This window comes from Lacerta agilis, chromosome 2, assembly GCF_009819535.1.
Source record: "Lacerta agilis isolate rLacAgi1 chromosome 2, rLacAgi1.pri, whole genome shotgun sequence".
Classification (NCBI taxonomy): Eukaryota; Metazoa; Chordata; class Lepidosauria; order Squamata; family Lacertidae; genus Lacerta; species Lacerta agilis.
Genome location: NC_046313.1, coordinates 48,016,828 through 48,044,664, shown reverse-complemented (window position 1 = coordinate 48,044,664; position 27,837 = coordinate 48,016,828). Strand labels below are relative to the sequence as shown.

The 27,837-nt window shown below is 42.5% G+C and overlaps 1 protein-coding gene across 2 annotated transcripts in view; it reads right to left on the bottom strand.

Moving 5' to 3' along the window:
- Positions 1-27,837, bottom strand: part of SH3PXD2B (SH3 and PX domains 2B) — a 107,506-nt gene that overhangs the window by 68,705 nt on the left and 10,964 nt on the right. For both annotated transcript variants that reach the window (XM_033139944.1, XM_033139945.1), the window contains exon 2: positions 24,271-24,351. In XM_033139944.1, the coding sequence (XP_032995835.1) occupies positions 24,271-24,351 (81 nt within the window). The remainder of the gene's footprint in view (positions 1-24,270; positions 24,352-27,837) is intronic.

Genomic DNA, 27,837 nt, shown 5'->3' with positions numbered 1-27,837 from the left:
GCTTGGGAAGCCTTGCTGGTTTAAAGAAAAAGGGTGGTGGGATGGGTGGGTGGGGAGGAAGCTGTTCCCTTTGCCAACTATGAACGTGCAAAAAGAATGAAGTAAAGGCTTGTTTTCAGGGGGGGCGGAGAGTAGATTGTTAACATGTCTCACCTACTCCTACCCCTACCATGAAGAGAATTCATGACTATTAATTAAGCTGCCCTGGGGGGGGAGGGGTTAGCAGGTTTTTTATACTGTACTATATTAGTAAAAAGCAAAGACATCACCTTGCCGACAAAGGTCCGTATAGTTAAAGCTATGGTTTTCCCAGTAGTAATGTACGGAAGTGAGAGCTGGACCATAAAGAAGGCTGATCGCCGAAGAATTGATGCTTTTGAATTATGGTGCTGGAGGAGACTCTTGAGAGTCCCATGAACTGCAAGAAGATCAAACCTATCCATTCTCAAAGAAATCAGCCCTGAGTGCTCACTAGAAGGACAGATCCTGAAGTTGAGGCTCCAGTACTTTGGCCACCTCATGAGAAGAGAAGACTCCCTGGAAAAGACCCTGATGTTGGGAAAGATGGAGGGCACAAGGAGAAGGGGACGACAGAGGATGAGATGGCTGGACAGTGTTCTCGAAGCTACTAACATGAGTTTGGCCAAACTGCGAGAGGCAGTGAAGGATAGGCGTGCCTGGCGTGCTCTGGTCCATGGGGTCACGAAGAGTCGGACATGACTGAACGACTGAACAACAAAATATTAGTAAAATAAACTCCCCAGTTAAGGTAACTAGGGGAAAGAGCAAAGAGAAGGTTCAGGATGTAATCCTATAAACATCCACCTACAAGTAAATCCCACTGAGTTCAGTGGGGCAGACAGATTATAAACATTCCAATCTGTCTGCCCAAAATTCCAAATCTGGATTTTTAGACAAAATGTATAGTAAAAAATTTCTAGAAAATAGGATCTTATCCAATTAAGTTGTCTTGCTAGTGCAAGGACTCCTGCCTGTACAATGGGGCATCTTCTCCCTGCACTGTCCCAAATTTATTTTCCCCCAACCCTCCATAGCAGATTGGGGGGGGGGTGTCATAAGAAGAGGAAGTCCCATTGAGCCGATGGAAGTCCTTGTGCTAATGCAGTGACTTCATTGATCACAGCTCATTGTATATACCGGTATTTTTTACCACTTAGAATTACAATTAAGTGGTGTACAAATCTGTAACATAAAAGGAAAAAGTTACTAAAGCTTTTAGAAGTTTTAGAATATAAATTGTCATTTATTTATCAACAATAACAAATGTTGGCTTATAAGTATAATTTAAATTCTATCGGTTTTTAAATGAGTGGCTTTGTCACATCAACTGAAATGTCAACAGCAAGAGGGAATTCTGTAGCCCTGTTAAGTACTAGCTTCATACCTGAAATGCTAAAGCTGAAACAGGAAAAAAGTTAGACATGGCTCTCTCCCCACCCCCCTCAGCAAATTGAGACTTTTTTCTTTATAGCCAAGAGCAGACATGCAGTTAGCTTCTGTTTTATGGAACTGGAGAGGAGACAGAAAGGGTTTTTTTTAAGGCAATTTCTTTAGCAGAATCATCAAAAATGTCTGACTCCTTCAACTATACACCAGTATATAAAAGCCAGAGATAAAAGAGTAGCATTGTTCAGACAGCAATTGCCAGAAGTATCCCAGACTTGCCACAAAAGGATATTAGGAACAGTTCAACTGAGGCAGGATGCCATTATTAGCAGAGTGAAGTATTGTAAGAAGGCAGGAATACCTCAGGTTATTTCTCAATGGGGACCCAAACTGCCAGCTGCACACAAAGAATCATTCCAACCATTATATATTTTTTTTTGGTTGACCAACCAAAACAGGGATGGGCCAACAAAAAATGACAATAACCATTCTTTATAACAAAACGAAAGTTCCCATACCTTTTAGGCAAACAGCACATAGCTGATAATGAGCTTTGCCTTCCCCTGTAGCTGGACAATAAGAGACACAGCTGGGGACCAATTTAATGTAAGTAATAATTGCTTTCAAACTGCAAGGTTGGCAGGAGCAGGGACTGAACAACGGGAGCTCACCCCGTCGCAGGGATTCAAACAGCTGACCTTCTGATCGGCAAACCCTAGACTCTGTGGTTTAACCCACAGCGCCACCCGCGTCCCATAACCCTTGGTACTCACATCCTATTCTACCTGTTCCAGTTCATAACTCACTCATGTTATCCGTAGCAGCCTCATGAAAAGCAGCTAAAACTGGCAGGAAACGCTTATGTGCAGTTCCTTCTTGTGGAGCTATCTAACATGGTTAGAACAATTCATATGTGAGTGCAGGGATCATGGAAGTGACCAACAAAGTAAGAGGAGCCCTGCTGGATCAGGTCAAAGTCCACCAGTGACCAACCAGATGCCTCTGGAAAGCCCACAAGTAGGACATGAAAGCAGATCCAAGGTGGAAGCTGTTCCTATATTTGTTTGTCTGCTGACTAGAACAGACCTATGCACCTGAAGCTACCATTCCACACGTACCATTCGTTCTACAAATACCCAACTGGCAACTGATGTCATCCAGATAGTATGACAAAGTTTGAAGGGAGTTTGAAGGATATGATGCCAAAGCAATATTGCCTAAATCAGTGATCCCCAAACCTCCCCCCCCTCCCACTGGCCACTTGAAGAATGCTAAGGCTAAGGTATTGGTGAATAGTTAATGATTTATTTATTTTTTGCAATTGCAATGCACTGTGCTGTGCTGTTATGTTTTTAAATTATTATTTTTTACAGACGTGCCACAGACCACCTGAGCGAACAAGGAACAACATGTTAAACCAAAAGGAGTGTGTGTGTGTAAATATATGTTTGTTACTTTGTCCCAGTATCTCAAGTTGTAACCATTTTTTCTCCAGAAAGAAACATGAATTTCAATTAAAACAAGTGTGAGGACTGGTGGACAAACAAGATCCATGAGGACAGGTCAATGCTAAGAACTTGGATATAGAGCAGGGGTCAGCAAGGTTTACCTCGCCTGAGCCAGTTCACTCCAGAGGAGATCCCTCCGTGGGCAGAAGCGCGTGTGCCCACAATTTCCAGCATCTGCATCTGCACAGATGCGATTTCCAGTGTCTGCGCAGACGCAATCTCCAGCGCCACGGAAACGAGTCCCCATGCTGCGCTGCTTTAGCGCAGCGTGCGGTGACTCGCCGAGTGAACGGCTCGGTTCAGAGGCAGCTTGTGGGCCGGTTAAACGACCCCCATGGACCACTTGTGGCCCATGGGCCTTAGGTTGCCGACCCCTGATATAGAGATCTGATTTCAGCTATGTATGACATGTCCGCTTCTATACCTGCAAAAAGTGATGCTCTTCTAATCAACATGCAGTGTCTGGAACACCTTCCAGTTGCAAATGAGCATGTGATTTGAAGTCTATAGAATGTGTAACACAAAACGGGGCAGTTACCAGGCATTAAAAACATCATACACAGGAAAAAATAATCAATATGCTCTGCATAATTAATCACAGCAGACTACCATGGGTAAATTACTCTCTCTGGAAGAAAAATTTAGTGACAGAACGACAATGAAACAAAGAAGATAAATAGTCTTCCAGTCTCACATGCTTCCTTTCCACAATCCTACTATAATCAATGAACCTTTTCTCACAAGGCTGAGCCCTATAGTCACAAATACCTAAACTAGAAAATTCTGCACTTCTTCAACTGTGTCCCTGTTCAGTTGAGCAGAACCCAAAATAATGAGATTTCCAGAACTAGTCAACTTCTTGGGCATGTAGACTGCTTTTATCCTGGAAGTTTCTTCCTCAACACTAGTTGCTCCCAATAATTTTTGGGGGGCTGCTTCACACATGCATGTTATATTATGTGATTGTTCAATAACATATGACTCACAGCTGAATGTGTAAACAGACCCCAATATAAAACACTGTGTGACTACTGTGGTATTTGATCTGTGATGTATCTATGAATGAGCCAAGTTCTCATTGTAGTCCTCAAAGTGATAAAACATGCAGGAGTGAACCAACTTTTTATTGTCTCAACACCCCACCTCTGTCAAATTACCATTCCGTCCTCATTTTCTAATTATTGCACTGATTCTTAGAGGCTCAGTTACAACAGGGATGGTGGACCTCTGGTCTTCAGATGTTTGACTTCCAACTCCCATCCTCCCAGGCCAGCATTGCCAATTGTCAGAGATTAGGAAAGCTGTAATCTGGCAGAATTTGGAGGTCTGCACATTTCCCACCCATTCTAGGCTCTTATCTCCCAAAGGTCTAAGCAAGTGAAAAACTACCGTATTGGCCTGAATATAAGCCACACTTTCCCCCCAAATTCTGACCATGAAAAGTTAAAGTGCGGCTTAAATTCGCGACCTTAGAAAAATTGGCTTTTATGATATCGCTGCTGAAACAAACATACGGTAAAACAGAATGGGTGTGAGCGCCTGCAGAATATTAAGGGAGCAGCTTATATTCAGGTATTGCCTTTTTTTCTCTCCCCCCCCCCCAAATTTTAGAGGTGCGTCTTATATTCGGACCAATACGGTAGCCTAATCCTCTTTGCTTCTTTCATTCATTGGTAGATTTTCTAGCAACAGTGCTTCACTGAGCAAGTTTATAAGGAAGCTTTCAGATGTTGGACGAAACCAGTGGTGTTTGTGCCCATGGGAAGTGCCACTTCAAACACACTCATATAGAATAGGATGCCACTTATTTTACATCACAATTCTTTTTTTCCAGAAAGTCCCACTTGGTTACTCTATACACACATTAAACACTCTTCCCTACTTCTGTGGCAACAACAGAAACGTGTGGTGTGAGTGTATGTGGTAAAACCAACTTTAAAGCAGCATCCTTATTACAGGAATTCATTTTTTCCAAAAAGTGAACTTGCCCCATTCTTGGACGGATCAAAACCATCAGGACGAATCTTGGGTGCTGCTTATTTTCAATATTTTGCTCAATGGGTATTTGAGCTTTGTTAGTTAAATTAGTTATCTGAGAAGAGACAGAGAACATAATCTCTAGAGCAAATTGTTACTTCCCACTTTTTTCCCCAAGCGAAAGATAATAAGTACTTCTGTACTTTTACAGAAGTAACCTCTTTATCATCAGTCTAGCACCCGCCTGGGTGGGTGATCTGAACTGCCACAATCTGAACTTTGTTTTGCTGAAAAGGTGGGTTAAGGAAAAAGAAAAAGAAAAAGTGCCTAGCTAAGCAGGCCAACAGTTCAGCCATTCTCAGCTTAAACCACAAAGACTCAGCTCTGTCACACATCTTTGGTTCCTCATGGAGGCTCTCTGCCAAAATCCTTAACTAGCCAAGCAGGCAGATGCTGGATTGAAGATTACTCCATGCAGCAGCAAATCTTTTGAACATGCAAGGGTCATGGGAAACAAATCACGGTATGAATCCAAAAAGTGTAGGAAAGCTAAAATAAAAGGGATGGTTGAAAAACAGGAGAATACAGGTAAACCATCTGTTCTTCCTAACTGATAATGGCCATGGATTCAGCTAGCACACTTAAGCATGTAATTTTTTAATTCATATACCGTTCTACCATTTACATGCTCAAGATGGCCAACAAAATTACACATACCATGAAAAGTTATTCTATCATATGAAAAACAAAAAGGGATCACATTGTGACATGCCATATTAACCCAACATAAAAACTGATCGTGGATGTTCTGCTAAGGCCAAAAGTAGCTTTGCCCCTCACATCATAGCCCCCACCTTGCAAGCTTCATTTTATCATCAGGAAACTTAACAACTTTTGAATACAACAGCAAGGAGAAGAAGATAAATATGCTGAAGTTTAGGAAGTCAGTGTGTGTGTTGTAGTCGGTAGCACCCTTTACATTCATCAGTGCTACCCTCTCATTTCATGGAGCCTAGTGTCCTAAGCAAACTCCACATTTTACCCAGGAATTGGGGTCATGAAGTGGAATTAGATGCTGAACCTGGGCCCTTTAAACCACTGCTTCATTTCAACTATAGTAACTCCTGAAGAAGCAGAAGGCACCTGGCAACCAAGTGTTTACTCTGGGACAAAAGAGGACCATTTCTCCTTTTGGCAACTATCTCTCCCCATTCCTCTTTAATTATCTTCACTCTACAGTAGTTTAAATAAAGTGGAATGGCAACTACAGGGTCAGCAACGTATTTGAAAATGATCCAGAGCAGATACCTATGGAAACATTTCAAAGTGTGTAATAAGCCACAGGAATTCAAACTGAGCCTGTGGAGAGGAACAAAGCTCTATGTTTTCTCTAATTTCTTTCCCCTTGATCTATGGCCTCAGTAAAAGACAGTTATTACCTTTGGCATCACCAGGTAGCACAAAAAGTATCATGCTCTTTCACTAACAGTAGAATACAAACACTATTAGTTGTCAAATAAGCATCCCATATATCACAGTATTACAGCCACTGCCATTAACTGCTAGTGATGAAAAGGAGTTCCAAGTTACAGAGCTTTAAAAACGCTGTGTGCATATAAATCTTCTAATTCAAGCCTAGTAAATTAGCAGCATTTAACTTGTATATATTTAAAGCAATTCCAATATGCAGATTATTAATATGCTCTCGTGCATCTTCCTAAGAACCACAGCATTCTTGTGCCTGAGAATTAAATTTGTACACTTAAGCAATACTGTAAAAGTCGTGATGCAGTTCTAGAAATGGGAAGGGCAGCTTGCTGGAACCAATTTGATGGAAACTCATCACGTTTTCCTTTCTCCAACATGTTTATTTAGCTGCCCCCATACTACCAAGTCACTGGAACGCATGAATCAGAAGCATCATGTACAATACGGTGTCCCCATATTTCTTTAAAGATTCTCAGTCAATGCAAGGCTGTATCTCAGAGGAGGCCATCATTTGCATGAACGTGAATAAACCAAAGAAAAGCAGGCAAGCCACATTGCTGGAGGCTCGAAGTACCCAGAGAAGACATATGATTAAGCATGTGCACTAATCAGATTCTGCAACCTAAGGCTCATCAGTGCTAAGCCCAAGAGAAGGATGCAAAAGGAAGGCTACTAGAATAATACACAACTCCTCAGATAAGACAAAATGGGATCTAGTTACCAGTTTTAAATGGGCTGGGTTTCCCTGGAATCAAGGTGAAGACCAGATGTTAAAAGTTCTGTTTTAGATTTAGCACAGGTTTAGCAAGCACTGTATATTACAGTATTGCATGCTACTTGGAAAATGGTGATACAACTGTGCATGTGTGTGTTTGTCCATCAAATCAAACTTGAAGTACAATTTCAGGTTTTCTGTTCTGCGACAGGAGAGAGAGAGGTTTCCCCTCTGCATCCCCTTCATGAGCTTAGTGGAGATCAATCTACAACATTATAGGAGCTTGTTAGCAAAAGGTATTCTCTGTTACAGTCTATTTCTTTTAGATTATCTGCTTTGTAAAGGAACTGTATTCAGAAAGAAACCACCTTTCTGTGTAAGGTCTCACAACATCCCCAGGCTCTCCCAACAATCTCAGGCCATAGCAGCTACTCACACTTCACAGAGAAAAGACAGAAGCTTTGTTTTGTTGCCCTAGCATTCCGTCAACTACAGCTTCTTTTCACTTGTAAGCATCAGCGTGTACACATGCATGCATGCATGCATGTGCACAAACACACCCCTTCACCGGGAAGTCTTAGTTTGATTTTACACCTCCAATGGTCTGCCATGCTAAGAAAAAGTACAGGGAGAATATTGCTCATCTCAAATATTTTGTAATATTTGTGTAAATATAATAGTATTATCTTCCACTGTGCACAGGTCACACATTGCTAGTAATCTTCACACAGAGTAATTCCCTTAGGTGCACCAAACAGACAACTTTTAACTGTTACAAAAAAGGCCCATTAATTGGTTAAAGATTCCCGTTTGGGTATGGGATAACAGATATTTCACTGACATAAGTCCTTGGCTAACAAAAGCCGTGTGTCTTTTTCCTTCTTTCAAGTTCCTGGCACAGCACTGTACCCACACAACACACCACAGAAAACTTCAATTCTGGCATCAGTGCACAGAATAAATGGGTTGCTAGGATCAGCAAGAAATGAGCACTGCAGAGTGCATGAGGCAATTAATAATTTCCCTGAAAGCCTCACATTTTTCACTCCATATAGATCCAGTCATCAGACATGTCATGGGAGCTACAGAAAGATATTCATATTCCTTTTATTTAGACACTTAATCATAGAATTGTAGAGTTTGAAGGGATCCTGCGGGTCATCTAGTCCAACCTCCTGCAATGAAGTAATCTCAACTAGATTGTACATGACAGATGGCCATCCAACCTCTGCATAAAAACCTCCAAAGAGAGATTTTTTTTATAAAGCCACACTGATTACGTATTTAGAGTACTCCCATTTTCTTTCTTGTTGGAATAGTCTGCATTTTGCCTTTAAGAAACTTCCATCCACCTTGGATTCCCTTCTCTTTGAGTATTTCTGACCATGTGATCTCACCCCAGCACCTCCTTAAGCTTTTTGAAATCAGTCTTTTTAAGGTCCAGAGTGCTTAATAGAATGCAAAGTAGTTATATAACAAAAAGTAGTTTCATTTGTGTGTACTGTTTTGTTTATGTGCTCTGTTATGTTTGATAAATAGTTTCTCTTCCTTCCATTTTGTTTTTGTTTCAGTACCTCTAGCCTGTTTTGTTTGCTCTGCTTAGTTTTTGAGAAGGATAGCTGGTCTGATTAGTCAATAAAGTCAGCAAAGAATCTCAGATTTATTTTTAAAACCCCAGTCCCTTTTGCAAGTGGCATTTAGAATACAACCAGGTAGCCACCCTCAAGCACAAATTGTAGCATAACAGCATATGGTTCAGCCACAGGTTTTGAACCAGACTGTGGTAAGAAGAGAGACAGACTCTTTGGAAATTAAGTCAAATAAACCAAGCTACACCTCCAGACCCAGCCAATCTCTGCCCATGGTTAATGGATCTCCAGTAGGTAAGGGTTGATGTGATATTGGTGTCTCTTATCATGGTCTGAGACGGTAACTATAGAACATGAGGCATACTCCACTAGCAGTAGACTAGCTGGACTTCTTTGCTGTAGCTTTTAATTAAGTGGCTGTGGGGTTTTAGAACATTAGCTCACACTTCAAGCTTCTTCAACTTAGAACCAGGGAGGGAAATTTATATTTTACTGCAGCAGTGTAGATCTGAAGGGCTTCTATATGCAAATATATCGTACATCACTCCCCCAGAGAGTGAGGGAGCAGAGGAAATACTGTCTCCCTCTTGAAAGCCAAAAGCCTATTTTTAAAAAGTTGTCCTATCTTCAGGTTCACAGCACATGTGTTTCAAAATAAGTATTTTTTCCAGTGCACACCCACCTTAGGTGATGGTGAGCTTCCACCACATCACTCTCAGAATTGGGAAACAAACAAACATACAGACACCGCCTTCTCTTGGATATGTTCACAAAAGACTACTTCGTCAATGAAGTCACACAGAGAGAGAGACATTATGGTGCATTTTCTTTTAAAGGACAATTGGGAACCAAAACTATATATTCAGAATTTTCATGAATATGGGCTTTCTGGCACTCGGAAATTGCAGTTTTTGACTTCTGTCCACATAAAAAATATCTACATGCAAAAACAAGGGAGGAACTTTCTAACCTAGACTTCTCCCTGACATGTTAGCATTAAAAAGATGCAGAGACTTGTTTTTGTGTGGGATTGTCCAAACAGGCAGTCCACACCAGCATTTGGAAGATGCTGCTGCAGATGTTAAGGCTCTGGAGTCCTGCCCGCATGCTAAGTGTTTAGCTACTGATTTTGATTTACCGGTATCTCCAACCAAGGCAATAAACATGTTCACTTTGAGCCTACCTCTCCAAATGGTTTAGGCTGAAGGTTTGGGAACCCCTAGGGTTCAGCTGTCTTTTGCAAAAATAATACACACCCATGCCCACTGAACTGCTCTCCCTCTTCCAAATGTTTGCCCTGTAAATGCTGGTGAAATTATACAACAACGTGTTCCCGTTTTCTGAACAGGAACCTGCTTTCACGTGTAAAAGGTTTTGAAGCTTATGTTGTTATGAATGCAAAAAGCGTACCAGTGACTAAGGCTGTGGGTTGTAGACATTCAGTGGGCCTACTCTGAGTAAGACTTGGTTGGCTACAACTCTATATTCCCCCCACCACAACCATCATGTCCACCACCAGTGCTTTTTTCTGGGAAAATAGGTGCCAATACTCACCATGAAATTGTTACAGAAGTGTGGCACTTACTGTAACAACAACAACAAAGAGGTGCCAGTACTGTGTACCCTTGAGTACTCCCTGGGGGGAAGCACTGCCCACCACACATTTTACTCAAACACAGATAATCCATGTCCAGTAATGTATTGAAAGCTGGATCTCTTGTCCTTTTAAATCTTCAGTTTAGGTAGTAGTAAATTGAGTAGTAGTAATTGAGCTGTTATGATCTTGGATTTAAAAAGAAGTTCCCCAAAGCTATGTACTTCTGATGTGTTTCTCTTATGTGCAAATTGCTTAGTGCTGCTTTAGCAACCTGGCACAGTTTTTTTATGGAGGTATTTCTCAAATAATTTCCAAAAGTAAGAATCAGATGGGATACCATTCACAGCAGCATATACAAGCAGCAGATAGTTAGTGTGTCTGTCTGTTTAAGCCAATTCCAAACCTGGCTGGCCTACTTTGGCACCAGAGCATTTGGTAGAATGAGCTCTCTGCTAGCTGCCAATGCAGGAAAGCTATTAATGGATCAAGACTAAGGAGCCAGCTTTCAACTAGAGTGTAATACATCATTATTATGTATTAGGGAGAATTCAGAGGAACGATTTCTAAGATACTGCAGCTCCAAAGTGACTGGAATAAGCATATTTATGACTATTCCCCCTGCCCCTTTAAGATTTCTTATTTAGAAGATCACCTGCTTTATAGAACTTGCATTGCTACCATACTGGGAAGCAAATTACTAATCCTGGGGTTCATCTACTTCACTACTGCCTTTAAGCATTATGCATCCTCTTAAAATCTGAATAAATGAGTAACAAAACAGCATTTATAAATGAGGCACAGGTACAAGATAATATCCCCGATGCAAAGGGATTTTTTGTAATGACTTCTTAAATAATTAGTATTACAGACCATCAAGCATTTGAGCTACTGTATCAAAATGATAACAGTAAATCCTTAGGCTAGAATAGCAAGTGTCGAGTCTACAAGAGATCCAATGTGAAAGGTTTTTTATTGTTTTGTGTGGGGGGTGCTATATTATTTTGTTTATATGCTGAAAACAATGACGTCAGAGGGGCCTCATAGCCAAACTATGGTTACCATAAACAAGCAAAAATGCTGGTTCCCAGAAGGACATTTGTGACTGTTTTACTGCTCCCCTAGTCCCGCTGCTGCTGTGTTGGGAGGTAAGCTTAGAATTTTGACCCCCACATCTGCTCTGGAGGGTTCACCCAACTCTCCAGAGCAGGTTTTTGGTATGTGAGGGCACTGCGGGGGCAGGTGGGAGGGTAAAAAGGCGACAGTGTGGGGTAAATCTGTTCCACAAGCAGACAGGCTCTGCTGGAAATCATCCCTGGCATTTATACTGAGGGGCAGTATAAACAGATGAGAAAAATGTGAGTTGTGCTCATAAACCTTCCCAATGGGTGGAGGCAGACTGGGAAGTAAGAGAGATAAGGAGAGGCAGAGACATCTCACTTCATGCCACCCCAGTATCAATACTATGGTCATTGGAAGGGATGCACCGCTACAGTCAAAGATAGAAGGAACAATTATGGGTCCTTCCTCTAGTTATTTCAGGTGGTATACCAACAGCAATGCCTGTAGTGAATATTATACAAGTAACAGTAAGCTGTTAGGGCATGTCTATACAGTCTCACACGAAATATGGATTATTTGTCAGGATGTAACGCAAGGTGTGGACAAGGAGGTAGGAGTACAGAACAATCCCACCACCCTAATTCATACAAGTAAAGTAAAGAAAAGCCACTATGAATCAGATCAATGTTCCCCACCTGCACTCCCAAATTTAGTAGCAGTTATGGTAGACAGGACATATAGCTGGCAGCTCTAAATGGGGGGGGGGGGAACTGAGCTCTCTAATAAATTTTTAGCTGCAGGTGAAGAAGAGGGAATTAAATTAAATTTTATACTCTAGACCTACATCCATTATGGTTTTCCTTTTCCAAAAAAATAAAAATAAAAATCCCACCCACAACAAAGCAGTGAACTAATTCAACTTGTGGGTGCACGACCAAAGGAAACCTTCAGCATAATGGGAGGCAGCCTCTTGGTGCACATTGCAATTTATTCTCATGCCATGTATAAAGTTTCCACCATATCTGCCAAATGGATCAGTGGCCAAAATAACTCTGGCACATTGCATGCCCAACCCCATTTTGATGGCAAAAGCACTTTGCTTCCAGGGTGGTGACACGTACATCGTATCGCCTGGCACAGCACAACATGAGCTAATAGGAAAAAGGTCTGTTCTATGAGAACCATTCCTCCATCTGAAACAACCTAGGAGAGAATAGAAAGTCCAGGATTTACAACACGTTGATCCAGATTTTTTTTCTAAAACAAGAAATTATGGCTCACTAGTATAAGGCAGTATGAAATTGGGGGGGGGGGGTGTGAAAAGGAGAAAGAGGCCAGAAACCAAAAGAGCAAATACAGAGCAAACAGGATTCATGAAAGTACAAGTATCATAAAAAGATGGTTTTGATTTCCATTGGAATTAGAGTACAATTCAGCAAGTTCGTTCCATTCAGGCCACTGACTACAATCTCAGCTACTTATCAAGTCTTAAGTGACCGCAAAGCAGCATTCATTGCGCCACCCCATTTTGTTTCAACAAGAACAACCAGTAAGCTGGAACTGGCACGGGGACAAACAGAAGAAGACGACTTCACCCCGGTATGGTTCCCCTTCATCACACACGCAGCCCATAAAGACAATGACAAAAATCTACCGACAGCATACAAATCAATATGGCTGGCCTGATCCAAAACACCCACCCACCCCACTCACACAGGAAACCAAAGACCAGCACAGCCAACCACAAATGAACAATCACATCCTACGCCAACCCCAACCTCTCTCAGCACCAAAGGAGCACAAGCGAACAACAGAGAACCTGCACAAAAGACGCTGACACCAAACCCTACATATATTAAGTAAAGTAGAAACAACGCCACCCCACCCCACCCACCTCTCCATCCCACCCACCTCTCCCCCCTTTTCTTCCTAATGTCTCAACAAATGAAACAGATGTGCAAAAAATGTTACATGGAAAAATACGAGACAGACATTGCATATACTTTTGTAAAACAAGAAAATCCTTAATAAAAAAACCAAGAACCACCATGTGAGGTATGTTAGCCTGAGAGATAGTGACTAGATCAAAGTCACTCAGTGAGCATGATAATTGACATCAGGAATCACAAGACAGCGAAACCAGTAGGAGAACACTTAAATCTCCCAGGACATTCTATACAAGATCTCAAAGTAGCTGTCTTATTACAAAAGAATTTCAGAAATAGACTGGAAAGAGAAGTTGCTGAATTGCAACTTATTACCAAACTTAAAACCATGGAGAGACCTGGTCTGAATAGAGACATTGGATTCTTATCTCATTATACATGATAAAGCTATTTTTAGCCATCTTACCCCTTGCTTTGTCATATATTTTTTTTGCAGTCATTAACAGTCATCAACAGGTTTACTACACCTATCAGCCAATCACCTATTCCCACCACCCTTCTGAGTAATACCCCTCCCCACCCTCTCACTATATATAAGGGTCTGGTGACGTCTGTTTCATTGTATCTGAATAAGTGTGCATGCACACGAAAGCTCATACCAATAACAAACTAAGTTGGTCTCTAAGGTGCTACTGGAAGGAAAAAAAATTTTTTAAACAAGTTTTTATTGAAATTTCTTTAAGATAATACAAATAATAATACAAACCCAGTCTACACAATTACAAAAGACAATTACACAACCACATCATTACATACAATTACACAATCAAGTAAAAATAGAACTCAAAAAAAGGAAAAAAGGGGGGGGGAAGAGAAAAAATGACTTCCTAAAGTTCGTCTTCGTGTCTCCTACTAAAGTTCTTGTCTATGCTTTATTTAATAAATCAAGTTTGTTACAAAATATCTTTATATACTTATCCCTCTTTATCCATAATTACCTTTTCCTGTATGTCAGTCATTCCAAGCAGATCACCAATTTTGTTTCTACTCCTTCTTTCTTCAAATATTCCTCCACATATTTCCATTCTCCTATAATTTTTTGTTTCGAAATATTCCTAATTGCTGCTGTCATTTTTGCCAAGTTCATGAACTCTACTAATTTTAGGTGCCACTCCTGTATCGTTGGAACCTCTTCCCCTTTCCAATATTGGGCTAATAACATTCTAGCAGCTGCACACGAATATAGGAAAACATTTCTTCTATCTTCTTGTATTTCCTCCTGTACCAAACTCAATAGCATTGTCTCTGGTGTTTTTTTAAAGGTGATTTTTAACATCTTGTTCATTTTTTCATATACCATATTCCAATACTTTTTAATTTTGACACAGGTCCACCAACAGTGAAAGTAATTACCAACTTTCTCCTGGCACTTCCAACACTTATCTGACTTTAATTTATATATTTTGGCCAATTTTTCAGGAGTTAAGTGCCATCTATATACTAATTTTAGCATGTTTTCCCTTATTCGCGTGCAAGCCGTAAATTTCATACTAATATTCCATAAATTATCCCACTGAGATCGGTAAATTGTTCTACCTATATCTTGGGCCCACTTAATCATTACGCTTTTTACCTCTTCTTCCTTTAATTCATATTCCAACAGATATTTGTACAGTTTTGCCAGTGGCTTGTCCATACTTTCTACTAACAACTCTTGTAATTTTGATTTGTTCTCTACAAAGCCTATCTCTATATGTTTCTTAAATATACTCTGAATCTGGATATAATTAAACCAGCTTGCACAGTATTTTTTAATCTGTTCATACGGTTTTAATTTCCATTAAAACCGTATTTAATTTTTTTTATTTTGTTTCGACTACGGCAGACCGATAATTGAGGATTTGAACACCTAGTCTAACACACTAGCCACTATACCTCTCTAATGCATATGAGTCAAGTCCTTTAAAACTTAATTGTGTTTAAGTGATCTGAAAGTGCTCTCTCTGATGTAATTGTTGGTGGTCCATTCATATTACAGTGGTACCTCTAGTTATGAACTTAATTTGTTCCGGAGGTCTGTTCTTAACCTGAAACTGTTCTTAACTAGAGGCGTACTTTCGCTAATGGGACCTCTTGCTGCCACTGCGCCGCCAGCACATGATTTCTGTTCTCATCCTGGGGCAAAGTTACCAACTCGAGGTAACTCTTCCAGGTTAGCGTAGGGTTACCAGACGTCCCTGTTTCCCAGGGACTGTCCCCGGATTTCATCAAATGTCCCCGGAAAACGCAGCAGTGGCAGTCTCATCAGCCCGGAACAGTTGGCTCTGGCTGGCTTCAGGAGCTGCTCGGAAGTCCCCATATGATGGTGGTGCTGGGGCTCTAAGATGCAGCTTCCGGGCTGCCTCCACCTTCCCTGACCCCAGCAACTAAGCTGTGAAGGGAGGCTTCATTCTGCCTACCAGAGCTTGCAGCTTGCGTGCAAGCAGGAGGGGGCAAGTATCTCTCAGTTAGTCAACAGGGAAGCCTCGCTTCCCAGCTGAGGGATCCCCGCCCCCTCCTGCTTGCACACAAGTAGGAATGGGATTGGGGCTACTCCAATGGGAAGGGAGGCATTGCGCTGCCTGAGAGATCCCTGCCCCCTCCTGCTTGCACGCAAGTAGGAGTTGGGATGGGGCTGCCCCGAAAGGCAGTGTGAAGCCTCCCTTCCCAGCCGAGGGATCCCTGCCCCCTCCTGCTTGCATGCAAGTAGGAATGGGATTGGGGCTGCTCCGTTGGGAAGGGAGGCATTGCACTGCCCGAGCCTCGCTGCTGCTGATCTCGGCCCTCTTTCTCCACCTTCCATGCCTGACCCACCAAGCACCGCTTCCCCACCACCACCAACAAAGAACCAACAACTCAGGGGTTGCCCAGGCTCATGGAGAAAGGAGGCAGAAGCCTCGGAGGAAGGGGAAACGTGGCGGTTGAGGTCAAGGCGGTGGCTACTCCTCTGCCCCCGCCATCGCTACAGCATCAACGTCCTGAACGTGTAGTATTTGTTTGTTTGTTTAATTAAAGTGTCCCCAGATTCACTGAAAAAAATCTGGTAACCTTAGGTTAGTGGAGTTTGTAACCTGAAGCGTTTGTAACTTGAGGTACCACAGTGCAGCAAACATAATGAAGAAACCACAGATAACAATTGCAGCACTTATCTGTTCTATTATTACAGTGGTGCCCCGCTAGACGAAAATAATTCGTTCTGCGAAAATTTTCGTCTAGCGGGTTTTTCGTCTTGCGGAGCGGCAATGACAGCCGCGCTCCGCAAAACGAAAAGAAAAAAAAAAGACGAAATTTTTTCGTTTTGCGAGGCAGCCCCATAGACTTTTTCGTCTAGCGGGGCTGCCTTCGTCTAGTGAGTTTTTCGTCTAGCGAGGCATTCGTCTAGCGGGGCACCACTGTATAGGTAAACAAAAATAAATGGCTGATGATGAACCTTCCCAAGCTGAGATCTCACAAGTACACCTTCTCTCCTCCACCCAGTCTCAAAGGATCTTGAGTCATCCAATAAATTTTTAGCCTCTGAACAGTTGTATTTCATCAATTTTGTGAACCACCTTTGCAGACTCCAGGTGAAAAAAAAAAGTTGTTGCACAAGGCACTCAGTCAAGAAACCAGTCCTTAGGTTTGAGACTTGCTATAATGCCCAGATTCAGATCCTGAGGCTATGGAAACAACTGTAACAGGTGCTCACGTTCTGAATTTTCCTCTCGTCTATGCAGCCGAGTTTGGGTTCTGGCTCATAAAGCACAGCTAGTGTCCTTGGCTCATCTCCCTTTGGAAAACACACTCTTCATCTTATGTCCAGAACTAGATAGGAATATTCTGTATGGCTTTTGCCACCAACTTTCAGATCAAATCAGACCTTCCATTAGGCCTAGGCGATATATCAGGACCAGTATGAGGAGACCGCGATGTTGGCATCACTCAAGAGGTATATTGCTGGTGAAACCGCCACAGCTCCTGAGTCCCTCTGCTAGTGACTTCCCCCAGCGAGTGTTACTAGCAGAGCGACTCAGGAGCAGTGGTGGTTTCACCAGCGATATATCGCTAAGTGAAGCCGCCATCCCACTCTGCCCTCATACTGCGCAGAGGGACAAAAAAGCTGCATCAGCGAGGCACCAAACACAGCTTGTTCCTCCCTCTGCATCTTTAAACTGCTTGGGCTGAGGAGTGTGCAGCTGCCTTTCCCCTCAGCTGAGCAGTTAAAGGATCCCCCAGCCTGGCACTGGCTCCCATGCAAGCAGGGGGAGCACCGGGGATGGCTCAGCAAAGGATCGGGAGCCCTCCCATGCCCCAGCTGAGCTGTACAAACAAGCTGTGTTGTCCCAGCCTGCTAGGCACTGGGGTGAAACCACCCCAGCTCCCGCAGTGAGACCTGAGGCAATTTCACCTGGTGCCTCACAGGCTGAGGCCAATGCAGCTTCCCCCCCCCAACATTGTGGTATATCGCCAGACTGCAATGTTTGGCTGGTGATATACCGCAATGCTGAAATGCTGTTATCGCCCAGCCCTGTGGGAATGTTGAGGGATGTGGGAGAGGATATATTGTTTTAGATATCCTATCCCAACTTGCGTTTACAAGCTCGATAATATCAGCAGAACTAACATTCCCCTTTTACCTCACACGCACAGTCTTCAGTCAAGTGAAAAACGTTTACTCACAAGTAATCATCTAGTCACACACAGGATCCTAGAGGCAGGCTTAAAAGTTACTAAACAATATACGTGTGGTGACTTTCTCCTTATGAGAGAAAGTCCCCCTTTTCTACTCTTGGCCTGGTGCCAACGGTGCATTTTTAGTAATGCTGCTTTTAAACTGTGAGAGAGATCAACACGACAACTGACCAGCGACAAAATGGAGCCCGGCCTGAGCTACAGTTGGCCGCTCCCAACTGTAAAGTTCCATATAAGGAAGTTTTCTCTCAGTCCAGGAAGACAGGAAGTTCCGGCTTGAGGACTGAGACAACCTTCTAGAAAAAGTTGGGTTTGACTGCCCCTGTTCTTTTTACATCCCACAAGCCCTACCTTCCATTGTGGTTTTGTCTACCCTTAGCAGCATCCGACCCCTTCATGGATCACTGCCTTGTCGTGGCGAAGGGGCTTGAATTACTCAGGGAAACTATGGACAGGTCAAGATGGACAGGTCATAGTGGAGAGTTTGGACCAAACGTGATCCACCTGGAGTAGGAACTGGCAAGCCACTCCAGTATCCCTGCCAAGAAAACTCCATGGACAAAGACAACAGGCATATAAAAGATATGATGCTGGAAGATGAGCCCCTCAGGTCGGAAGGCGTCCAACATGCTACTGGGGAAGAGCGGAGGACAAGTACAAGTAGATCCAGAGCTGATGAAGCGGCTGGGCCAAAGCCGAAAGGACGTTCAGTTGCGGATATGCCTGGAAGCGAAAGGAAAGTCCAATGCTGTAAAGAAAAGTATTGCATAGGAACCTGGAATGTAAGAACCATGAACCTCGGAAAGCTGGATGTGGTAAAAAATGAGATGGCAAGAATAAACATTGACATCCTAGGCATCAGTGAACTAAAATGGACAGGAATGGGCGAATTCAGTTCGGATGACTATCATATCTACTACTGTGGGCAGGAATCCCGTAAAAGAAATGGAGTGGCCCTCATAGTCAACAAAAGAGTGGCGAAAGCTGTACTGGGATGCAATCTCAAAAATGATAGAATGATCTCGATACGAATCCAAGGCAGACCTTTTAACATCACAGTAATCCAAATTTATGCGCCAACTACCAGTGCTGAAGAAACTGAAATTGATCAATTCTATGAAGACTTACAACACCTTATAGAAATGACACCAAAGAAGGATGTTCTTCTCATTATAGGGGATTGGAATGCTAAAGTAGGGAGTCAAGAGATAAAAGGAACAACTGGCAAGTTTGGCCTTGGAGATCAAAATGAAGCAGGGCAAAGGCTAATAGAGTTCTGTCAAGAGAACAAGCTAGTCATCACAAACACTCTTTTCCAACAACACAAGAGACGACTCTACACGTGGACATCACCAGATGGGCAACATCGAAATCAGATTGATTATATTCTCTGCAGCCAAAGATGGAGAAGCTCTATACACTCAGCAAAAACAAGACCTGGAGCTGACTGTGGCTCAGATCATCAGCTTCTTATAGCAAAATTCCAGCTTAAACTGAAGAAAGTAGGAAAAACCACTGGGCCAGTAAGATACAATCTAAATCAAATTCCTTATGAATACACAGTTGAAGTGAAGAACAGGTTTAAGGATTTAGATTTGGTGGATAGAGTGCCTGAAGAACTGTGGATGGAGGCTCGTAACATTATACAGGAGACAGCAACAAAAACCATCCCAATGAAAAAGAAATGCAAGAAAGCAAAGTGGCTGTCCAATGAGGCCTTAAAAATAGCGGGGGAGAGAAGGCAAGCAAAATGCGAGGGAGATCGTGAAAGATACAGGAAATTGAATGCAGATTTCCAAAGAATAGCAAGGAGAGACAAGAGGGCCTTTCTAAACGAGCAATGCAAAGAAATAGAGGAAAATAACAGAATGGGAAAAACCAGAGATTTGTTCAAGAAAATTGGAGATATGAAAGGAACATTTCGTACAAAGATTACCACAATTAAGGACAAAAGTGGAAAGGACCTAACAGAAGCAGAAGACATCAAGAGGAGGTGGCAAGAATACACAGAGGAATTATATCAGAAAGATATGGAGGTCTCATACACCCCAGGTAGTGTGGTTGCTGACCTTGAGCCAGACATCCTGGAGAGTGAAGTCAAATGGGCCTTAGAAAGCCTTGCTAACAACAAGGCCAGTGGAAGTGATGATATTCCAGCTGAACTATTTAAAATTTTAAAAGATTATGCTGTTAAGGTGCTACACTCAATATGCCAGCAAGTTTGGAAAACTCAGCAGTGGCCAGAGGATTGGAGAAGATCAGTCTACATCCCAATCCCAAAGAAGGGCAGTGCCAAAGAATGCTCCAACTACCGCACAATTGCACTCATTTCACACGCTAGCAAGGTTATGCTTAAAATTCTACAAGGCAGGCTTAAGCAGTATGTGGACCGAGAACTCCCAGAAGTGCAAGCTGGATTTCGAAGGGGCAGAGGAACCAGAGACCAAATTGCAAACATGCGCTGGATTATGGAGAAAGCTAGAGAGTTCCAGAAAAACATCTACTTCTGCTTCATTGACTACGCCAAAGCATTTGACTGTGTCGACCACAGCAAACTATGGCAAGTTCTTAAAGAAATGGGAGTGCCGGATCACCTCATTTGTCTCCTGAGAAATCTCTATGTGGGACAAGAAGCTACAGTTAGAACTGGATATGGAACAACTGATTGGTTCAAAATTGGGAAAGGAGTACGACAAGGCTGTATATTGTCTCCCTGCTTATTTAACTTATATGCAGAATTCATCATGCGAAAGGCTGGACTGGATGAATCCCAAACAGGAATTAAGATTGCCGGAAAAAATATCAACAACCTCAGATACGCTGATGATACTACCTTGATGGCAGAAAGTGAGGAGGAATTAAAGAACCTTTTAATGAGGGTGAAAGAGGAGAGCGCAAAATATGGTCTGAAGCTCAACATCAAAAAAACTAAGATCATGGCCACTGGTCCCATCACCTCCTGGCAAATAGAAGGGGAAGAAATGGAGGCAGTGAGAGATTTCACTTTCTTGGGTTCCATGATCACTGCAGATGGTGACAGCAGTCACGAAATTAGAAGACGCCTGCTTCTTGGGAGAAAAGCAATGACAAACCTAGACAGCATCTTAAAAAGCAAAGACATCACCTTGCCGACAAAGGTCCGTATAGTTAAAGCTATGGTTTTCCCAGTAGTAATGTACGGAAGTGAGAGCTGGACCATCAAGAAGGCTGATCGCCGAAGAATTGATGCTTTTGAATTATGGTGCTGGAGGAGACTCTTGAGAGTCCCATGGACTGCAAGAAGATCAAACCTATCCATTCTCAAAGAAATCAGCCCTGAATGCTCACTAGGACAGATCCTGAAGTTGAGGCTCCAGTACTTTGGCCACCTCATGAGAAGAGAAGACTCCCTAGAAAAGACCCTGATGCTGGGAAAGATGGAGGGCACAAGGAGAAGGGGACGACAGAGGATGAGATGGTTGGACAGTGTTCTCGAAGCGACTGGCATGAGTTTGGCCAAACTGCGGGAGGCAGTGGAGGATAGGCGTGCCTGGCGTGCTCTGGTCCATGGGGTCACGAAGAGTCGGACACGACTGAACGACTGAACAACAACAAGCAGCATCCGATCCACCCTCCTCAGAAATTAACTTACTACATATGAAAATAACAAAACCACTGGGCAAAAGTAAGAGAGAGGAAAAAAATTATGCATTAAAATTGGAACTGGGTATCACATTTGTGCTGCAGAAAAACAAGAAAACTCTGTAATATAATGTATTCTCTTTCCAGAAACCTGCAATGCATTATGCTGCCAATAATGCTGTGCAATGAATTAATTCTCTCTCTCTACATTCCATAGTGTGCATTACTGGCAAAATAATTCATTAGGGTCATTGTTTACGGAGAAGCTGGAGAAAGGAGCTAAATGAAGGGGCTTGTATCAAAATAGGAATCCTAACCACTGGATACTAAACCCACCAGACTTACAAGAACTTTGTGACCACCAGTTTACCAGAAACGGATTCCATTCAAATGAGCAGGAGCTAAATGACATGTCACTTAAAAAGATGGACCCAAACACACACTCTGCATGTGGGCCATTCCATTGTCACGGGTGGGACACTTTGACCATGTTTTTTGGTATTCACACATGTGTAACAATGTAAATATACATAAAAATTAACAACCAAAATTTAAACTATGTTCTTAATAAGATACTGAACATTTTACTAATGTTTTATTATTTTTATGGATATTTTTGACAATTTTATTAAATGTTAAAAGTGTTGTCACGGGTGGGACAAAAAAAGGACATGGAGCTTGAGATAAGTTTGATTTATGGAAAAACTCTGTGAGTTGGGAGGTGACTCAATGATAAACTCAGCATATCTGTTTAAATCAATGTTTATTGGTTACAACTATGCAATCAGGAATTAAGTTTAAGAAATTTAATGATACAAAATTAAGGAAAAAATGCTGTCACGGGTGGGACAATCATCAGAAAACTTTTAATTTGAACACTTCTGTGAAGACTACGTGGGTGGACTTTTGAAAAGAAGGTCCATAAAATAAACTTCTTTTGTCTTTAGCTTTAAAAAAAATGGTTAGACTGCACGTTTGGAATCTTCCTCACCAAAGTCCAGTGCTCATCTAGCATTCTTATCAGGCTCATTTTTCACGGAATGGCCCATGTTCCAAGTAACCACATCAGACTACGGCCTGAAACATTTGGTAGCAACAAACACCCTACCGGTAATTCAGCATGCTAGACATTTAGACACTATTAAGCTAATATTCAAACTCTGAAGCATCACCAACTCAACACGATTTTGGAAAAAATTAATTCCTCATCCTACAATCATTCAAGGCAGCAAAGCAACATCTGAAGCAGTAGTGGGTATGAAAACTAACACTTTTCAAACAACTGGCTCCCTCCCCCTTTTTACTGAAAGCTACTTTAAGGCATGTAGGGGAAAAAAACAAAGGTGCAGAATTCACATATACATTATGAAGACATGAGCATCTTGCAACTTTTAGAAATGAGATTTAAACCAGAGCTTGAAGACAAATGGGGCAAATTTTCAGATCAAAATCTAACACACACAGGATTAAAATAAGATAAATCCTGATAAAATAAACAAGTGAGCCTTTGCCCAACTGTACAGATCCATCACACTTTTACAGCAAATGGTTTGTGTTACTTGCATGGCAAGTGGGGCAAAGTATACTAGCCATCTTTCTTGTTTATTCAAACACAGCTCCATCCCTGTCTTAACTGGTGGAGGCAAGTGACCACTGGACACAGAAGGCCCATGGAATGCATAAAGGAAAGACTGAGGGAATCCAGACTGCATCTAGGTTTCCTTAAGAGCAGGACAAATTGCACGACTTGTGACCTTGCACGTGAATCTCATGCCCAACCCATGTAACTCAAGTCCAGAAGCACTTGGGCTTAACTTATGAAGCTTCAGAGAAAGCAAGTTCTCCTCCGCAACGAAGCAGTTGCAATTTTAAAGGCTACATTTACACGCTGAGCATGGAAGACCCAGAGCAACTCTGGCAAAGTTGTGAAGTAGCTTCTTTTCTGCTGCTTCTCTCATTTATTTCCTACACGTCTAATCTCCTTTTTGGCCAAACTGACTTTCAAAGCAGCTAGCAACATTAAGATCAATACATGATACCAAGTAAAACCTCCAATAAAGGCAGCAGTCAAAAATAAAACTCAAACACACAAAAAGAAAACAGGAGCAATAAAACATAACCCGGTTCCAGTAAAACTTTGAAGTCAAATATCTGCAGTGAACATCAAAACATGTCTTTAAAAAGCATTTCTGAGGAGGAAGATCTTAACTTTAGTTATCTGGCAGCTTCCATGCTTCTAGGGAACATTCCCCCCACCCCCAAGCTCACCCTCTTCTGAATTCGGGAGGCTGTAGACTCTCCTTCCTTGGAGGTTATTAAGCAGAGGTTGGATAGCCATCATGGATGCTTTAACTGAAATTCCTGAATTGCAGGGGACTGGACTTGATGACCCTTGGGGTCTCTCCCAACTCTACAATTCTATGATACTATCCTGCTGCAGCATGTCTGGAACCAAGAGGATGGTCCTCAGAAAGAAGGAAAGGTGTGACATGGATCATCATTAATGCTGGCACTTCCAATAAGCATGCAAAACCATAGGAGACGAACCAGCTGCAGGACTTCACAATCCATTCAGGGCAGCTGTCATGTAAAAGTGTAAAACTGTCACATGACCAAAATACTCTGTGCCATCCCAAACATAGGTCAGATAATAGGTTATAGCCCTCCAGAACAGGAACCCCAGAACACAGCAAAAACACAGCAATAATCTTACCTGCAGGTCAAAGAACTTGCTGTACCGTCGGTAAATTGCTTCAGTGGCACCATTGGACCAGGTGACTTTAATAATGTATACCTGTGGGGAAGAAGAAAGACACTTTAGAGAATCACATCAAATGCTGTTACGATGCTTCCAAAGTCCATTAAAGAGATACTTTAATTTGTCCTTAGAAGATGATCATTGTCTGGACAGCTATTCAGAAAGGGCAGTAGCTGGGGGTGGTTTCTTTGCAATTTTTTTGGATTGATAGGGGCCTTTTTAATGAAAGTCCTTTTTACTCACCTTTCTTGCCCTTTTTAACGATTTATCTGTAATCGCCATAGCTGTGATTTTCAAAATTAACCCATGAGAAGCCCAAGTGAGGTCAGAAAGCATTAACTGTCATTCACACATTCCTCACATGTAGAGCTACTGTGTTTTAACTGAGGACCAGGACCACCCTGCTTCCTAAAACAACTGTGCATTGTCTACAATAGTCTGTAAGTGAAAACTCAATGCATGAGCTGCTCCATGCATGAAGCTGCTCTGCACAATCAGGCCACCCAGTTGTGCAGGTGTCCCAGCTGCATGGAGCCTCTCTAAAAGCAAGCAGAACCATTTCAGGTTTCTTGTTTCTTTCCAGGCAACCGCACACAATGCAATTTTGTTCCAGGAAAACAGATGTGCTCTCAGGGACAGGGTTAAAAGGCACGGCCCTACTTTACAGTCAATGCACAATTGGCGCACAATTGTGTTAACAGGGCTTCCAGTTTGGCTATATAATGATGCAATAGAACAAATAAGAGCCAGCTATGCGATAACATCTGTAACACCTAGGGGAACACTTCCTGGCTTCACTGTGGACTGAGTTTTTTAAAAACAGCAACTGCAGGGAGTACGTACAATTACTGCTATAGGGTGGGGTGGGGTGAACGCTTCATCCACGCTCCCCTGGAAACTTCAGGGTTGTGCTGCTGGGAAACATTTTGGTTTGATCTTCCTAATGGCTGCTCAAGGTAAATGAAGCCCCACAATGAAGAACCCTCACGTGGGCAAAATTAATGTATCTTATGTTGTTTCACAACTGTCTGTTTGCCTGTTTAACACACTTCTATACCGCTTAATCATTCCCATTTCTAAGTAGTTGCTTTCATCAATATCTATGACTAGCAGTTTGATATCCTTCATACATGTTGTCTGTAGCCACAAATTTGAGTCTTGGAAAGGGACAAGAGCATGCCTCGCTTCATTATCATCTAAATTTGGCTTCCAGTCCCTGCACAAAGACTTAAGAAAATTTATCACCAGCACTACAATCCCAAAGGCCCGAGTGCAATGGCGGCACAGAGCGGACAGGGATTAAAAGCATCAGGAATACACTCCCTGTGAATGTTCTTCAGAGTTAGCTAATTTCCCACCCACTTGCAGAATTCACTGCCCTGGGAAAACTGGTAAATATTTAGAGATCGCAGGCTGTTAGTCTTGGCTGTTGGCCATGCCACACAACAGCCATATCTCCTCCTGGGGTTCTGCTGCTGTCATTGCTTTCCCCTGTTTGCTCACCTCTTGGGGAAAAGAGCATGTTGCAGCCAATATTTGTTGTGTCTAAGAATCTGAAACCACTTTACCCAGCCTTGCTAGCTATTTATGGGTGGACTGACTTGGGGCAACAAAGTTTTCCCCACAGTACCATGAATTCACATCCCTGAGAAATAAAAAGTTCCAGTGTCACAAGGCTTGGTTTCCCAGGCATGAGAGCGCCTTAAAACAAACACTATAAAAGGGACCTTATTTTACATATAGAAGCAGAATATAAGTTGAGAGTAAACAAGGGCCTCAGCAATACAGATTCATAAGACAGTAATGAGGAGCCTCAAACCCTCCAGATGTTGTTGCACTACAACTCCCATAAGCCCTAATCATTGGCCATGCTGGCTGGGACTGATGGGAATTGTAGTCTAATCTTTAGGGCCATAGGTTCCCCAGCCCTGGTCTAAAGAGAAACATGGACAGCCCATCCTCAAGGCTATCCCCACTTTCTGCTAGCTTCTGCCAGAAACTTTCCCCTCTCCACCTCTTCCAAACCACAAACAGCAGCTTCTCCTCCTCTCCAAACACACACACACACACACACACAGAGAGAGAGAGAGAGAGAGAGAGAGAGAGAGAGAGAGAGAGAGAGCGCTGTCATCCACTCCCTTCAGTTAACAAGAAATCGCCCTCTCTGAGCCCTGATGGGCACATGGAAGTTCCTGATGATCAGGAAGCCATCTCCTATTATTAGCCTCCATGGCAACAAAGAAACATCAACAGTTCATCCTGGACTATTAACCAGCATTCTGACCAACAGAAGCATGTACCAATACCTGTATGTTTCTCTCTGATAAAGCTTCTCTGTATATTTTGTGGAAATACATATTAAATGTTAACTTTATTCCGTCTCAAAGCTTTTGTCACTGGTTGAGCTTACCTATGCAGATCACTCCCACGTCAGGCAAGGTCACAAAAATGGAACCTCTACTGGGAGCCTGAGGCTTATTTCATTCTTTCCTTTTGCTCTCCTCCCCCTGAAGCTGCAATAACAATTCTGGAGTGACTCCCATGTGCAGAAGGACCACCATCTGCTTGGAAGCGGGACCTGTAAACTGCACTTGGTTACATACCGGTACTTCTCTATGGCTGGTATTCCAGTTCAGTTACAAGAACAGCTCAACCACTTTTGCTACCTTCCTTCGCCACAAATTCCTGAAACAACTCCCCCCCCAAAAAATGTACACACAACCTTCTGTTTCTGCAGAACATCCATTCTATTTCCCAGGCTACCCCCATCTCCTCCACGCCTTTCTCTGTTGCACCTCCACATTTAACATTTGTCCTGTTGTAACCCAAGTCCCTTTCTTTAACTTTTTCTTCTTCTGCGCTCCATTCTTTGCTTTCAATGGCTAGAATCACATACAAAGCACCCTTTAGCCACAGCTACCAGATGCTCCATGCTGCATATTGCTGAACTCCATGTCTGTGTGTACACAACACACACACACACACACACACACACACACACACACATAAAGAGACTAGGGATGCATCAGTTCCCATTTGAAGGAAAAGAGCACCCCTGAAGAATTGGTCCAGCATAGCCCCGGTCCTTTACAACCCTAGCAAAGATACCATTTCAAAAACCCCAAGTAGGAAGTCAAAATTATCGCTTTTGCAAGATGGATGTGGATTTCTCTCTCCCCCCCCCCCCCAGTATTGTATTGCAATCTCTTACTTTCCCAGGTTTTGTTTAACTACTCTGAGCTTTAAATAAAATCAGTCCCCTGTAAGTAGTTTCCACAAATCTGATTAAAGTCTCATGAGAATAGGCTTGAAATACAGGCAGCATAAAGAAGGGAAAGCAACAAAGATATACAGGCTTTTCCAGCCCCAGTAGAAGGCTCTCTCTCTCCCTCTCTCTCTAGGCAGGCTGCCAAAAGTGATCCATTACTGAAATGCTATAGAATGCTTAGCGAGCCAGAACTTCTGGGGGCCAAAGACCTAAATGATGTCATGCTGGCTGCTTTGCGGCAAGCCCTTTTGGTG